Genomic DNA, 15166 nt, shown 5'->3' on the forward strand with positions numbered 1-15166 from the left:
CACTGTTAGACAAACCTGAGTTAAAACTCCATTAATAATGTGGCCCCCATACGCCCTCAGTCTGACTAGTGGGCCACAGTGATATTTTGGGCCTCCTGGAATTAGTGTCAGTTCGAGCCAGTATCCGGTAATCCCTGAAAAGTCTGGTTATTTTCTTATCCCCAATGAACAGTCACTCTCGTTAAAGGCTGTAGATTTCTTTGGTGAAGGCTGGGAGAAAGATTACCTGTATAAATTTTTGGCAGCATAATGGGCTCCTCCTGCAAGGAGACTTGGCCTGCCCTCCGTCCAAGGGATTGTGGGTCTATGAACTCGCTCAGATCTGGGATTTGACTGAAGGGCTGTGACTCTCTATCTTGTCACTGCTGTTCACTTTACCTAGAATTCTTCCACTTATACAGATAAAGTAAATATTTAGTAGATTTCTTATCTATTTCACTCCTAATGACACCATGTCTAAGTAGCCAAAGCCATAAGTCCATATGACTCAGACTATTCTTATTACTGTTTTCACTCTGCTGTCTATTACGGTAACAATGCCCACCTTGTCTTTGTTGATTGAGTGCCACCACTTGGCCCTTACCACTGCGGGGCCCAATCAGCCCCATTGTAGTAGGTGTCTTAATTCACCTAGGGCAGTTCCCACTGTCAAATCTGACTTACACAAAACAGCAACCACATCAGTCTTCAAGGATGCTGGGGCTCCCTTTACAAATTTGTTCCTAACAGTTGCGGTAAAAGGTGTGTCCTCTGGTCACTCCATGTGTGGGTCTGTGGGTCTAACCTGATAAATCCACTCTAACATGCCAGTTTCCCTAAGCCTTTGGATATCTTCTTCAACAATATACCAAGGCACTTCAACTTGGTCATGTGGGCCACCACATGATCCATGCTTCTGTGAACCAATGGAATAAACTATTAGATCCTCTCCTAACCTCTTGAGCTGAAACATTGAATGAAGGATCTGTGCTTAGTGTTCTCATATCAATAAACTCAGACTGATCCAACTTTATGTTCCTTGCCCCATTATCCCACACCCTTAATAGCCATTCCTACACATATTCCCCAGGTTTCTGTTTGCACGTGTTAGAAAAGTCAAGCAGTTCTTTTGGAGTGTAGTGTACCTCCTCCTGGTCACGTTTTGTACTTCACCTTTTGGGGCTCACTGGGACTTAAGTGTAACTATAGGTCTAGAAGCAAAAATGGGTGATGGGGATGTGTTCTGAGAACATTCAGCAATGTGTTATAAGGCATCTGCCTCAGGCAATGTCCCAGGCAACGACTCAGATGCCTCTCCAGGGAATGACTCAGAAGAAGACTCTTCAGACACAGCTGGGTTAATCTCATCAGATAGGGCTTGAGGGCTAAAGATTTTACTAGAGAGGGTGGCCTAGCAGACGAAGATGGAGTAATCTCTTCAGATGGCAACGAGAAGGTTGGTTCTGTTGGCAGGAGTGATTCAATGGAATTTAGGGGCTCAGGGTCCCCAGCTTCCTGATTATCTGCCCATATATCCCCATCCCAGGTTTCAGGATCCCATTTCTTCCCAATCAATGCACTCACTTTAACTTTAGACACCATTCAAGGTTGGGAATACAATTGGCATTATAATTCAGCCACTCTTACAATAAGACTCTGGGTTTGGTTTTCAGCGATAGCAGCTCTGTTACTACAAGAAATAACGCTTCCTTTCAAGGTGCAAGTAGAAACTTTGAGGTCATATGTGATGCTTGAGGTGTGACTCTGGAGCCCTGAGCTTACATCTTTCTTTCACTGCTTTGTCTAGTGAAAGTAGGACCAACCAACCAGTTTCCTTACACTTCTCATTCTGACCAAATTGTAGAAAGGCATCACACGTGCAATCACCCAGAGCCTCACTCTCACCAATACCTTGTGCCTATTGGTGGTGATATTTTGCATATTTCTATGACCACTTCACACCATGGATTGATTAGCAGTGCCCTTTTTACTACTGGAAGCAGAGTCATCAAAATCTTTAAGACTAACCAGATTTGGGAACCAATTTAGAAACCTCATCCTTACAATTCTGTTTCTGTAGAACCACTCAGGCTGGCTTTTGCTTGTTCTGAATTCTGCAGCTGGCTCCTGTTCATCTGACCTCTGGTTCTTGGGACTTGAGCTAGCGACTTACCTGCTGATCATGGGATTTGTCAGCCTCCACAGCCTGTGAGCCAGTGGTCTGCTGTCTGACCTGCCGATCTTAAGTTCACCAAGCCCTGCAGCTATGTGAGTCAGGAGAAGCCTCCAGCCTGACCCACAGACTTGGGACTTTTCAGCCTCTATAACTGTGCGAGCTTTGCCAGAAAGTCCACCTATATTGGATGCAGGCCACACCCTCAAGGAAATTCCCTTTCAACTGATCGGCTGCTCATAACAGATCTCATCTTAGAGGTGATTACATTATATCAGGTCTCATTATGGAGATGATTACATCATTATATGATTGCCAAACTACATCATAACTGCCAAACCACTCAGAATCATGGCCCAGCCAAGTTGAAACACAATCTTAACCATCACACTACCCTTAAGGTAGGTTCTGTTAATATCTCCCATTTGACAGATGAAGCAAATGAGGGACGAGGGCATTTGGTACATTGCCAGAAGTCATTCACTAGTAGGGGCAGAGGCAAAATGGAATCCCAGCAGTCCAGCTCCAGAGATATTTAACTGCTACTCACAGATCTTCTCACAGGTTTGGTGTCTGTTCTCTCAGATATCATTTGTTAGGCCCTTAGCCAGGTTTATGCTGAAAGCATTTCTCTTAAACTGTATAAAAAAAAAAAAACAACTGTATATGGCAGGTTAAAAACAATCACCACACCAACAATAACCTACAGAGACTCTGTCACCCTGCTTCTCCTCACACTTTGTTCCCATGCTTTTTTGACTCATTTTTGAATCGTCAGTGCACCTCCTGGACCTCTTTGTATGAAAACCAAAAAACCAAACCCGCTGCCATCGAGTCAATTTCGACTCACAGCGGCCCTATAGGAGAGAGTGGAAGTGTCCCATAGAGTTTTCAAGGAGCACCTGGTAAATTTGAACTGCCGACCTTTTGGTTAGCAGCTGTAGTTCTTAATCACTATGCCACCAGGGTTTCCAATTTGTATGAAGGGCTGCACAAATAATTTCCTGCATGTGTCTCACGAGGAAATGGCCTCATGTACACAGACAAGCTTAAGAAAAAAGCTTTGAGGCGGCAATGCTACACAGCCCCTGTGTTTATGGACATTCAGAGAGGCCACATGTAGTGTCCATGGAGCAATGAGTGCTGCGGCAGAGACCCCAAGCTCAAAAGTTGTTTCCACGACATCACTGTGTGCACCTCTGATCAGGACACTTGGGGGAACAAAAAAGTTCCTCAGTAAGTGAGGGATCATGGGCAGGAAAACAAGCCACAGCATCAAAGGATCCTGTCAAGGAAGCGAAGAGGACAACCTACAGAAGGGGAGAAACTATGTGGGAACCATACATCAGGTACGAGTTTAACATCCAGACTAGACAAAGAACTCAACTCAACAGCAAAAAGACAAACAGCCCAGCTTAAAAACGAGCAAAGGCCTTGAACAGACATTTATTCAAAGGAGATACACAAATGGCTGATAAGCACATGAAAAGATCCTCAACATCATTAGTCATCAGGAAATGAAGATCAAAACGACAATGAGATACCTCTTCACACCTGTCAGGCTGGCTATAATAATTGTTTTAAAAAGTAAAATAACAAATGTTGTGGAGAATGTGAAGTAATTGGAACCCTGGTACATTGCTGGTGGGATTGTCAAATGGTACAGCCACTGTGAGAAACAGTTTGACAATTCCTCAAAAAGTTAATCATAGAGTTATCACACTACCCAGCAATTCCACTCATAGTTATATACCCAGAAGATCTGAAAGTGGAGACACAAACAAATACTTGTACACCAATGTTCATTGCAGTACTATTCACAGTAGACGAAAGGTGGAAACAATCCAAGTGACCATCAACAGATAAATGGATAAACGAAATGTGGTGCATACATACAATGCAGTATTACTCAGCCATAAAGAGAAATGGAGTCCTGAGAACATGCCAAGTGAAAGAAGTCAGACACAAGAGGACAAATACTGTATGATCTCACTTACAGGAAATATCTAGAATAGACAAATTCTTAGACGCAAGAGTTTATTGGTGGTTGCCAGGGGCTGGGGAGAGTGAGGAATGGAGTGTTGCCGTCTAAAGGGTGCTGAGTTTCCGTTTAGGACGATGGGAGACTTTTGGAGATGGATAGTGGTAATAGTTAAACAGCATGGTGAATGCAATTTACATCGTTGCACTGTACGCTTAAAAATGGTTCAAACGGCCATTTTTTTGTTATACGTACTTTACTGCAATAAAAAAAATACATGAATAAACAAACAAAAAAAAAATAGCCACAGGCCACTAGAATGTTTTAATGAGCAATGTATCCTTGCTACAGGATTAACAAAATGAGGAAGCCTCACTGTGGCCTGAGCACTGGGCCAGCCACAACCTGCAACTACAGAGAAATCCAAGGCACGCGCTTTTCCTCCAGGAGATGTGCAGTGTAGCTGGGGGCCCTCAAGAAGCCCAGGCGGCAGGTCGGCAGGCTTCATTCCACACGCTCAGAAGTGCACAAATATCATTTTGTTCTCTTTTAGTTAGACTCAGTTGGGCGGCCACACTGCCCACCCATGGTGTCCTTTTCTGAGTGTTTCACAGCCCCGCCGGGATTCATTCCACCATGGCACCTTCTTCATCATGGTCCAAGGCTGTTTGGGACCACAGCCCCCTCGGAGCACCAGTTTAAACCCTCACTGGGCCCCAGATGAAGGAGCAGTGGTGGTGCAGTGGTTAAGTGCTCGGCTGCTAAACAAAATGTCACTGGTTCAAACTGACCAGTTGCTCCACAGGAGAAAGATGTGGCAGTCTGCTTCCGTAAAGATTTACAGCCTTGGAAACCCTGTGGGGCAGCTCTCCCCTGCCCTATAGGGTTGCCGTGAGTCAGAAGCAAGGGGTCAGGGCCCAGATGATTTTGTGGAGCTTCCTCCACCTTCTTGTCCTGGCACGCCACCTAGTGGCAAGGGACATATCTGCAAGACTGCTGTCTCCCAGAATTCCAGATGGGGAGCAAGTCATAGGCCCTCTCTGCTCTCATGAGTTGTGGGTGAGCCTAATTAAATAAAAGGTTTCTGAAAGGAAGGAGCTTCATTTAGGGGGACTTTCAGAAGCAGAAAGCACAAATTTGTGGGAAGGATACAGGGCAATGTTTCAATAGAAACAACGGCAGAGGCATCAGTATACATAGAAATCAACTCTAAATCAAGGGTGACAAATACTGCACCTGTTAAGGACGAAGCATCTAGATTCGGGAAACAAGAAAAGCAGGCTGATGGCCAGTGATGGGCAGCAGTCAAGAGGAGAGGCCGGCTGTACATGAGGCTGGGGGCAGAGTGTGTGCCCCCCAGGCTCAGGCACTACACTAGGCACCCAACATATATTAGCTCCATTTGATCTCAAAGTACCCCTCTTTTCTAGATGAGGAAACTGAGGCTCAAGTGGATGAAGTGAATTCCCCCAAGGTCACAGCTGCCAAGAAAAGTTGAGAGTTGACTCTAAAAGTCACCCTCCTTCCATGAGCAAGAAACTAGCGTGAGAAAGGCGGTATCCTAGACGCTCTTGGGAAAAAAGACAGGACTGAGAAAGCAGCTAGGAAGACATGCTAGCAATCAAATTTACACTGAGGTGGTGGTTTCAGAAATAAAAAAGAAACTGGATCCGAGTGACGGCTGTAGGGAAAGTCTTGGTGTCTTACTAGACGTTCAGGACAAAGAGGAGAAAGGAAATGAAAATGACATCAAGCCTGTAAATCACAGCAATAAGAAAGATGAACATGAAAAGTGGAGGTAAAGGGGGTACTTGAAAGAGGAGAAGGCTGGGGTTCAGTGGGGAGAAGCTGAGGACGAGGGCGGTTCCGATTCCAGACACTACATCAAGTTCTGACGGTGATGCTCCGAAATGGGCTTGGAGCCCCTGTGAGAGTTTGAGAGGGAGGAGAGGACTGCTGCCAAAGATTTGGGTCACGTGTAAAGATGTGTCACAGATGGCACGCTAAAATGCTGTCGCTGCTTCATAGCTGTGACCAATGCATGCTGATTATTTTTGCTGCAATACACATTGTTTCAGTGACTTCCATCATGTAGAGTGTTGAGCTGAGCAGGTAGCCGCGGAGTAGAATGCGGAGAGACTTACCGGAAGAGGCTTAGCAATGCCAAAGACAATCTCACCGGCCAGGGTTAAGGCAGGTGAGGATGACTTTATTAAAAAAAAAAAAAGATTATTGCAAGTGGTGGGGGTCACAGCAATATTTCCATAGGGGAGAGAGGCCAGGACTGAGTCTGAACTCCACCCCGCTGAGCCTGAGGTCAGGATGGTTTAAGGACTGGAGTGAGCTACTGGAAAAGGACTGCAGCGCTGAAGGTCGCCAGGGAGGGTCAGTAACGTGTGTGCCAATCACATGGACTTATCTCTTGAGTTTACCCTCAGGGTAGGTATTACAGGTTCCATCTGGATTCCGTGAGGTCCAGGCAGAAGGGGCGGTCAGGGACCTCCCATCAGGAAGAAGCTGCCTGAGTTTAGTCAAACTGAGGGAAGCATTACTTTGGTTAGCCATTCTGCAGGACACAAAGGACTCGGGGGATTGCCAGGATCACAGGCTCGGGTAAAATGCAGCATCGTCATCCCAATGGCAATATGGGGCTCAGAAACAAGCTGGTTCCAGGACTGTGGGAGAACTTTGCTTCACAGGAGAGTGGCCGCAGGGCCCTGAGCAGTTCTAGTCACATGGAAAGATGACAGTGAGAACTGGAATAGTAACTGAGTTGGAACTATTGTTCAAGTGCTTAATGTGTTTAATGTTGAGAGTTTATTACTCCCTTCGAGTAATAAACTTGGACTGTTCTGCCAAAAAGTCTAGCATTTGAAAGTGTGACGAACCCATAAGATAACATTGAGAAGCCCTGGACGCCCAGAACTCCCTTGAGAGCAGAAGCGCTGGCCTGGGGTAGAGTTTGGGGTTGGCCAAAGGCAAGCCAGGAGAGCATGGCGCTTGAGGTTTGGGGTTGGAAGGTTAGCACCTTACAGGATATTTCCTCTCTGAAACCAGGTGTAACTTTCAGAAAGCTTCTCCTGGTAACCGATAGAGATACCCCCAGCTGCAAACCAGGCCCCTTGTGAGGCCTGGGTTATAATCTCATGTCATCATCTCCGGTGGCTGCCAGAACAGAGTATCACGAAGTGGGTGGCTTAAAACAACAGGAACGTTTTCTCTCATGGCACTGAAGGCTAGAAGTCCAAACTCAGGATGTCAGCAGAGCCATGGTTTCTCCGAAGGCTCTAGGGGCAGATCCTTCCTGTCTACCTCTTTCAGCTTCTGGGAGCCCCAGGTGTTCCTTGGCTTGTATCTGCATATGGCCATCCTTCCTCCATCTGCCTGTGTCTCCTCTCCTCTTATAAGACACCACTCGGGAGGGATTAAGACCCACCCTACTCCAGTATAATTTCATGTTAGTTGACAAATCCTGTTGCCATCAAGTCAGTTTTGACTCATAGAGACCCTATAAGACAGAGTAGGGCTGTGCCATAGGGTCTCCAAGGAGCGACTGGCGGATTCAAACTGGCTACCTTTTGGTTAGGGTTGCTATGACAACTCGACAGCAACAGGTTACCTTTTGATTAACAATTGATAACATCTACCCAAACCCAACCCACCGCCTCAATTCAGACTCATAGCAACCCTATCTACAAAGACCTATTTCCAAACAAGTTCACATTCACAGGTACCAGCGGGTTAGAACTTCAACATATCTTTTTGGGAGACACAATTCAATCCATAACACCTCATGGTCTAGCTACTAGATTTACCAAAGAAGTGGTTACCCAAGAAAAATGGTATAAAGCATGCATTTTCCTTCTCGTCTTCCCAGTCATCATAGAATTTTAAAACTCAAAAGAGCTAAAAGCAAGAAATTTTAAATGTCATAGAAGATGAAAAGGGCCTCAAAAGGCCACCTAGGGGAACCAATCTGCACTTCAACCCTTCAGTGCCATTGAACTTGAACTGCCTTCTTTCTTTAAACAACTTCCTTCAAGAGATTCTACTTATATCAAGCCCAAGTATGTCTACCAACAGAATCCAACAATACATAGCAGTTCTAACACTTGGGAGTAATGAGCAAGGAAAAGACTAAGTCAACAAAAAGTTCTTTCGAGAAAGCTTAGTGTGTCCCTGAGTTGTAAGGAGGCCCACAAGGCCCAACATGAACTGGCCTCTACCACCTCTCTGCCTCCCCCAACCCCTCCCCACTCCCCACTCCCACTCTACAGCTCTCTGGTCCAGCCTCTGTCAACTGTCAACTGCCCTCTGCTCCTCTGCTTTCCCAGGGCCTCTCAGCTCCTCCCATAGGAAGGCACTATGTTCCCTCTTCCTCTCCACCTTCTTTGACATCCTTACAGTTCACTTCCTTGTTCATCCTCCCACGAACCAATCTCTGCTACCTCTATGCCCAAATCCCACCTCCACTCACCTATGGTTCTCTGGTCCAGCCCCACAGGAACAAGAATCTGTTCCCTCTCCATCCCAAACTCCACCCCCACTGCCTTACAGCTCTCTGGTCCACTCCCACAGACGTGGACCCCCACTCCTTCTCCCTCCCCATTACCCTTTGCTCCTCTTACACCTCTAGAGTCCCCCCTCCCTGTGGTGGTCGCTGAATCCCCCCAATCCCCGTGTGAACTGCTTCTCCATACCCTCTTCCCCATCCCTCTTCTGTAATCTGGCCCAGCCCCATGTGTACTGACGTCTAGTACTTGTCCAAATCCAATTCCCTGACATCTCTTGGCACACCCCACGTGAGCTGGTATTGGCTCCATGGAAGTCGCCATCCCCCCAACAACTCCTACATCTTCCTTGTCCAGCCACATATGAACTATGACTCCCACCCCTGCTCCCTCTGCTCTGCCACACCCTGACTCCCCTCCACCTCTCATCCAGCCCCGAATATCTGTCCCCATCCCCTCCTCTGAGCAACTGCAAACCAGCCTTCCAACAGCTGCCAGTGAGCACCTTATGCTTTTTATCCACGGGTTACCTGCCACTCTCCCTCTCCCAGAGATCCCTGAGAGACCTCATGTCATTTATGGGAACATGAAGCAGGAGGAGATGAGAAGGCTTCCAGTGAAGACAGGGAGTGCCCAGTCCTTTCATGCCTTTCCAATGTATCTTTTATCAGATCATGTGCCTTTTATTAGAAAACAGCAACACAACACGGGGCAAATCCTCCCGGGAACTGCTGTCTACAGTTCACCCTAAAAGCTTCACGCGCCCTCACTGAACAACAAAGCTTATGTGAGAACCACAACAAAGGAACGAGAGCAAGAACTAACATTTCTGAAACACCCCTTCATGAACACTTAAAGGCCAGGCCTTTTCTGTATGATTCCATCTAATCCCATCGATTCTGAGTGAAGTATGTGTCTCTGAGCGGCATGGACAAGGAACCCAAGGCCCCTGGAGAAGTAGTAGCTTGCCCCACGTTGCCCCCCAGGGAGTGGTGGGTCCACATGAGAAGCCAGGGCTGAGGCACCACTCTGTGCTCCCCACCCCCCCGCCACCCAGTTCTCAGAAAACCATCCCTCTGCGGGAGGCTCATGTGGTTGGGGTGGAAAAGTCCTAGAGGCTGCCAGTCTCCAGGGAGGAGGCCCAGGGCATGGCTCTCCAGCATGCCCTGCAGGTGGGGTTTCCAGGTAAAATACAGCATACCCAGTGTAATTGGAATTTGTATGTCTGGGTAAATAACAAACACATAACGAAAAGTCCAAGTGGGACATGCTTACACTATTATTTGTTGCTTTTCTGAACTTCAAAGTTACCTGGGTGTCCAGGTTTTGTTTGCTAAATCTTGCAACCCGAGGGCCAGGGGCTAGGGGGCACGTGGGACTGCCCTGTGTCTGTGTGCACGAATGAGCATCCCATCCTCCTTGTTGTTTCCCATTTCCCAGGTCTCTGGTGAGTCTTGCTTCCCACCCTCACGGGGTAGACAGTAATGCCATCCACCAAGGTTTACATCTCTCACTGGTTCGTTCTGTTCAGGGCTAGGAGCAGGGCTGGCCAAGGTGACTCAGTCTGACCCAACTCCAGAGCTCCTAGGAGACACTGTAAGTAAATTAACTCAGCGGAGTGTGGCAGAGCTCAGCCCACCAGCATACTAGTCTGGGGTCTCCACATCTTTTTAAGCACAAATCACCACGGAGACTCTCAGCTGGCCTAATACTTTGCCAAAAGGACTTTTGGAGCATCATTTAGGCTGAGGTGAAATGGAAATTCTCCTAGTTTACAAACAGATAGGTTCTGAAGGCAAGAAACATGCCAGGAAAGTGGAGAGGAATTACTTCATTTATGTCTGTGGGCTGGCCAAGGTGTTTTGTATTTATCAGGCTCCTTCAGCGTGATGGTTTAGAAGATTAAACACAGAGTCAAGGCTAAAGAACTCACTGTGAGAGAACAAATATTCAAAACAAGAGAGGCTTTATTTTTAAGAGAAAACAAAGAGCACTAAACACACATCAGAATGCCAGTGAGAGAGCTCACCAGGTTTTATAAAAGAGAGAGCTACAGTCCGGTGTCAACTAAAAACCAGAACCACCAAAGAGGGGTCTGTTGCTTGTGGCAACAGGGAGACAACATGTGCCTGTCTAGGGAGCTGGCCTGTGTTTGGCGGTGCGGTGGAAATGCCTGAGAAGAGGGGAGCGATGGAAGGCCAAAGGGCAGCTGGGCGAAAGCACTGGGACCCTCTTCTTCATTTTCTCCATTCTAATGTGCTCTGGTTCAGCTTCGGGGAATGAAAACAATCAGTGGGTCATTTTATAAAGATCTTAAACATCAAAGAACACCTTCTAAAGGAGGAAAGAGAATCAGGTTGGTACTAAAGTTCTATAGGGAAGTCAGTGGGGGGTACTTGGTGTTCTTGAAAGAGGTCTCTCCCGATGGCAGGCCCGGATCTAGTTACGTGCACCTGTGGGAGAGTGGCGGTTGCTTAGTACAGGCTGGTCTTCTTCATAATCCGCAGGAACTCCTGCTCGCTGACTTCTCCGTCTCCATCGCGATCCGCCTCATCAATCATTTCCTGTGTGACAGTAAGGAGTCAGGTTAAATGAACAGTAAGTGGACCTGCACACACGCGTGATTTTCGGGGGTTAGGGAGAGGTTCGTCAGAGTGTCAAAGGAGAATGTCAGTGGGCAATAGAGGGACGACAGAACACGCGCTTTCCTTGAAAGAGGTGCTCACAGCAGAGGAAAGGTGACTCAGAAAAGACACCAAGGGACCAGAAGCCTGAGGCCAGTGTGATGCCTTACAGACCTGCAGCTCCTCATCAGTGAGGTTCTCGCCCAACTCCTTGGCCACACGTTTCAGATTTTTGAAAGATATCCTCCCAGTTTCATCATCATCGAAGAGCTTGAAAGCTTTCAGGATTTCTTCTTTGGTGTCTTTCTCAGACTTAACAAGGAGAACATAAGCGCACATGAGTAGAGACTATTGCAATCACCCATATCCCGCAGCCCTGCCACAGCCCAATCACCCCCTTCTTCAATAGCCTAACTCGAGCCCATTTTGGCCTCAGGGCCCATTTTGGCCTCAGGGCCAAGCCAGGCTTTCCAACCAAGGTGTCATCTGCTCCCTATCTGGTTCAGAGTTCAGAAGGAAGAGGGGTCCAGTCGGTGTATATTACAGATGGAACCGTGTCCCCCTAAAATAGGTGCAGTAAATCCTAACCCCTCTACCTGTTTTTTTATACCTGTGGTTAGAATCCCATTTGAGAATGGGTTTTCTTTGCATGTCAATGAGGCAGTATTAGTATAGGGTGTGTCTTGAATCAATCTCTTTAGAGACATGAAAGGAGCAGATTGAGCAAGGAGGCAAAGAAGCAGAGACGAGGGAAGATAGATGCCATGCTACATGAAGATCGCTGAGCTGACAGGGAGAAAGTCTTCCTCTAGAGCTGACACCCTGAACTCAGGCTCTAGCTTCCTAAACTGAAAAAATAAATTTCTGTTAAAGCCATCCATTTGTATTTGTTATAGCAGCACAAGATGACTAAGAATGTGTATGCCAAGAAAGAGTGAGAAACAGACACAAAGATTTGTATTGGGAGCGGAGGAGAGGGCAGGCATCTTGGTGCAGCTGCCACCTGGACTGGGCCTGGTTACCCAGCTACACCACTGCCCGAGTGAGTCCCTCTTTCTCTTGTTCAGAACTGTGTCCCATTCTGAAGCCAAGGAGGGTCCTGTGGGGGGACTACCTTCCCTGGATTCATTCCCTAACCCCTTCACCCCACTTCTCTTCACCACATGGTCTTGCTGATGGCCATTATGACACAGTTCCTACGTCACAGGAGATCAAACAGCATCCAGGGAAGTCAAAGAGGAAAACGTAATGAAAGTATTACAAACTCAGAGGCTAAAAACGAAATATAACGGAGTGTACCTAAAACACTTTGTCTGTACAAACCAAAGGGGAAACTGGATCATTTTAAAAACACTGGAGCAATGGGTGGAATTAAAATAAGAGAAAATATACTCCTTACATGGGTGGACTAGGGATCCCCTTAGGGAAAAATGCTAAAATCCCTGTCAAAGTGTGACACCCAAGAGACTAGGGCTGGATGAATTCAACCTTTAATTAACACTGGAATGAGGGCTACATTTGGAGGGGGGCCTAATTTTTAATTAAGAAATCTGATAATGGGAGGCAGGCACATTGTATTTTAAAAATCAGAGATGTTTCAAGATAGCAGGTAGTTAAAGCTTTAAACTGCTTGTAGTTATGACACTGACCTCTCAGATGGAGAAAGATAATAGCAGAAAAGTGGCAGCAGAATTACTTTTACTATCGCAGAGGATAAAATGACTTCTCCTTGACTCTGGCCTTGAAGAAAGCCAAGTAGAGTCTCAGCAGCCTAATTCTCAGTGTGAAATACTATCCCTTACCAGACAAACTTGCCTGCTTTTATTGGCTTCACTTTAATGAAGTAATGTCCCCATCTAGGTTCAAATTCATCTACCATTATGGATGGACAATATGTCGATGATGTCAGCTAACTTACCATTTTCTGAGTCATCACGGTCAAAAATTCACTGAAGTTCATTTTTCCTGTACCTTCCTTATCAACTTCGTTTATCATTTTCTTGATCTCTTCCTTCTTGGGCTCAAAGCCCAGGGCCCTCATAGCCACCTACAAACAGGGCATCATCTCAGTATGCAAATTTAAGCCCAGCAGGAGCAAAAGTGACAGTGCTGACAGCATTAAGCAGCATCTGATATGATAATGTTAAAATGGTTGAACGACACTGTAACATGGATCTAACTGACGTCTGCAGCCAATTTTATTTAGTAACACTTGAGGGAGATAAAGACAGAAGGAAAAAAAAACCCAGTTTGTCCTCCCCTGTTACTTTTGGCAGGAAAAATGTGTAGAGAGGTGATGCAGATGAAGACAGGGAGAGGATAAAGCAGAGGTGGAGAAAGGCAGGAAGGTAGGGTGCTTGCCTTAAGTTCTTTGACATCAATAGTGCCAGTTCCATCAGCATCAAAGAGATCAAAAGCTTCACGGATTTCCTGCCTCTGCTGTTCAGTGAGCTCAGGCTTAGAACTCATCCTCTTTCGCTGGGAGGTTGATGCTGCCATGCTTGCCTTCTTAAAGCCAGAGGCCTTTAGACATTATACAAACACATGAGCACAGTATTATGTAATACAGCCCATATTTTACAGGAGATAGTTACAACCGTACAACCCAACACACCAAACCCACTGCCATCAAGTCAGCCCCCACCTCATGGCAACCCCATACGATACAGAGTAGGACTGTTCATAGGGTTTTCTTGGCTGTAATCTTTTGAAGCAGATTGCCAGGCCTTTCTTCCATGGTGCCACCGGATGGGTTCTAACCACCAACCTTAAGGTTAGTAGAGGAGTACAACTTGCCTGTGCCACCTAGGGACCTTACAGACAACCAAATCTGCTCTAAAAATATTTTATACTAGTCAATTCATACTCCCCACCCCATGTACCTTTACCCCACCCCATCCCTTATTTACTATTGTTTCTAGAGGCAAGGGGATCCCTTGTTCTTTTGGACACTTCTTATTGAAAACCATCTCAAAAGAGAGCTAGCCAATGTGTATCACTGTAGAGATCATCAGCTCTAGGTGAATCGGAGGATCCTAGTTCAGCAAATGTCCCTACAATGCCCACTCACAGTACTCCACTTCCCTCTAAGTAATCTGACTTTCTGGTTACTTCTACGTTTGACCAAATATAACTAAGTTGTTAAGATTTACGTCGTCAGTATAAAATCATAAAAGCAAAACCCACTAGGCACGTTTCTGACTTCTCCAAAAAGTCCAAAGCGGTTCACCAAAGTCTCTACATTTAAATTTTAAAATCCATGTTAAATAAGAACAGAAACCTCCCCCCCTCCCCCAGCTCCGTTCGGAAACTTTGGCAGGGCGAGGCTGCCTGTAGGCCAGGGCCCGAGTGGGGTCGAGGCCTGCGGGAAACCCGAGTCATACTTGCCAAGGGACAGTCGCCGAGGGGCCAGGGAAGACCGGGGAAACCCGACGCGGGGGGGTCGAGCCGGCCGTAGGCAAGGGAGGAAGCGGAGAGAAGCGGGGCCCAGCGAGGCGGCTGGCGTCTCTACCCTACCCTTCCGGGACACGGTTCGGAGGGAAGAAGGGCGTGCAGAAGCTCAGAAATGCGCGGGAAAGGCGGTGTTGCCGGCCGGGGCTCGCTGAGCCCTCAGCCTCAGTACGCGGCCCAGGACCAGACTGCCGGCACTTACCATCGCTGACTGACTTCACTAGCCGTTGTTACGGCAACGGACGTACACACTGACTCGGCACCGTTCCCACCGGCCCGCGCGCGCGGCCCGCTCCCCATTGGTGGCCCTCCCACCGTCGACGCTCCTCATTGGCTCAGAGCCAGAGTGGGTGGGACTAACCTGGACACGCTCCGGCTTGGGCGGGGGGAAGGAGCGCACTAGCCGAAGCCGGAGATGATTGGTCAGGATCATACCGTTAGCGCCGAT

General features: G+C 47.1%; 1 protein-coding gene across 2 annotated transcripts; it reads right to left on the bottom strand.

Moving 5' to 3' along the window:
- Positions 1-10593: 10593 nt before the first annotated feature.
- On the bottom strand, positions 10594-15038 carry CETN2 (centrin 2). Of its 2 annotated transcripts, none has more exons than XM_003421226.4 (5): positions 14921-15038; positions 13630-13791; positions 13187-13315; positions 11443-11580; positions 10594-11208 (listed from the first exon to the last, which is right to left on the bottom strand). In XM_003421226.4, exons 1-5 carry the CDS (start codon positions 14921-14923, stop codon positions 11119-11121), a joined length of 522 nt encoding a protein of 173 aa, XP_003421274.1. In that variant the 5' UTR covers positions 14924-15038; the 3' UTR covers positions 10594-11118. The 2 variants fall into 2 exon arrangements, with proteins under 2 accessions (XP_003421274.1, XP_010599075.1); XM_010600773.3 differs by lacking the exon at positions 14921-15038 and adding an exon at positions 14656-14914.
- Positions 15039-15166: the final 128 nt, after the last annotated feature.

Source organism: Loxodonta africana, chromosome X (genome assembly GCF_030014295.1).
Source record: "Loxodonta africana isolate mLoxAfr1 chromosome X, mLoxAfr1.hap2, whole genome shotgun sequence".
NCBI classification, from domain to species: domain Eukaryota; kingdom Metazoa; phylum Chordata; class Mammalia; order Proboscidea; family Elephantidae; genus Loxodonta; species Loxodonta africana.

Excerpts from the sequence above, each read along its gene's own strand:
- CETN2 (XM_003421226.4), bottom strand. Across the intron at positions 11,581-13,186 it reads CCGTGATGACTCAGAAAATG|TCTGAGAAAGACACCAAAGA; the intron begins GTAAGTTAGCTG and ends CTCCTTGTTAAG. Across the intron at positions 11,209-11,442 it reads TCACTGATGAGGAGCTGCAG|GAAATGATTGATGAGGCGGA; the intron begins GTCTGTAAGGCA and ends ACTGTCACACAG.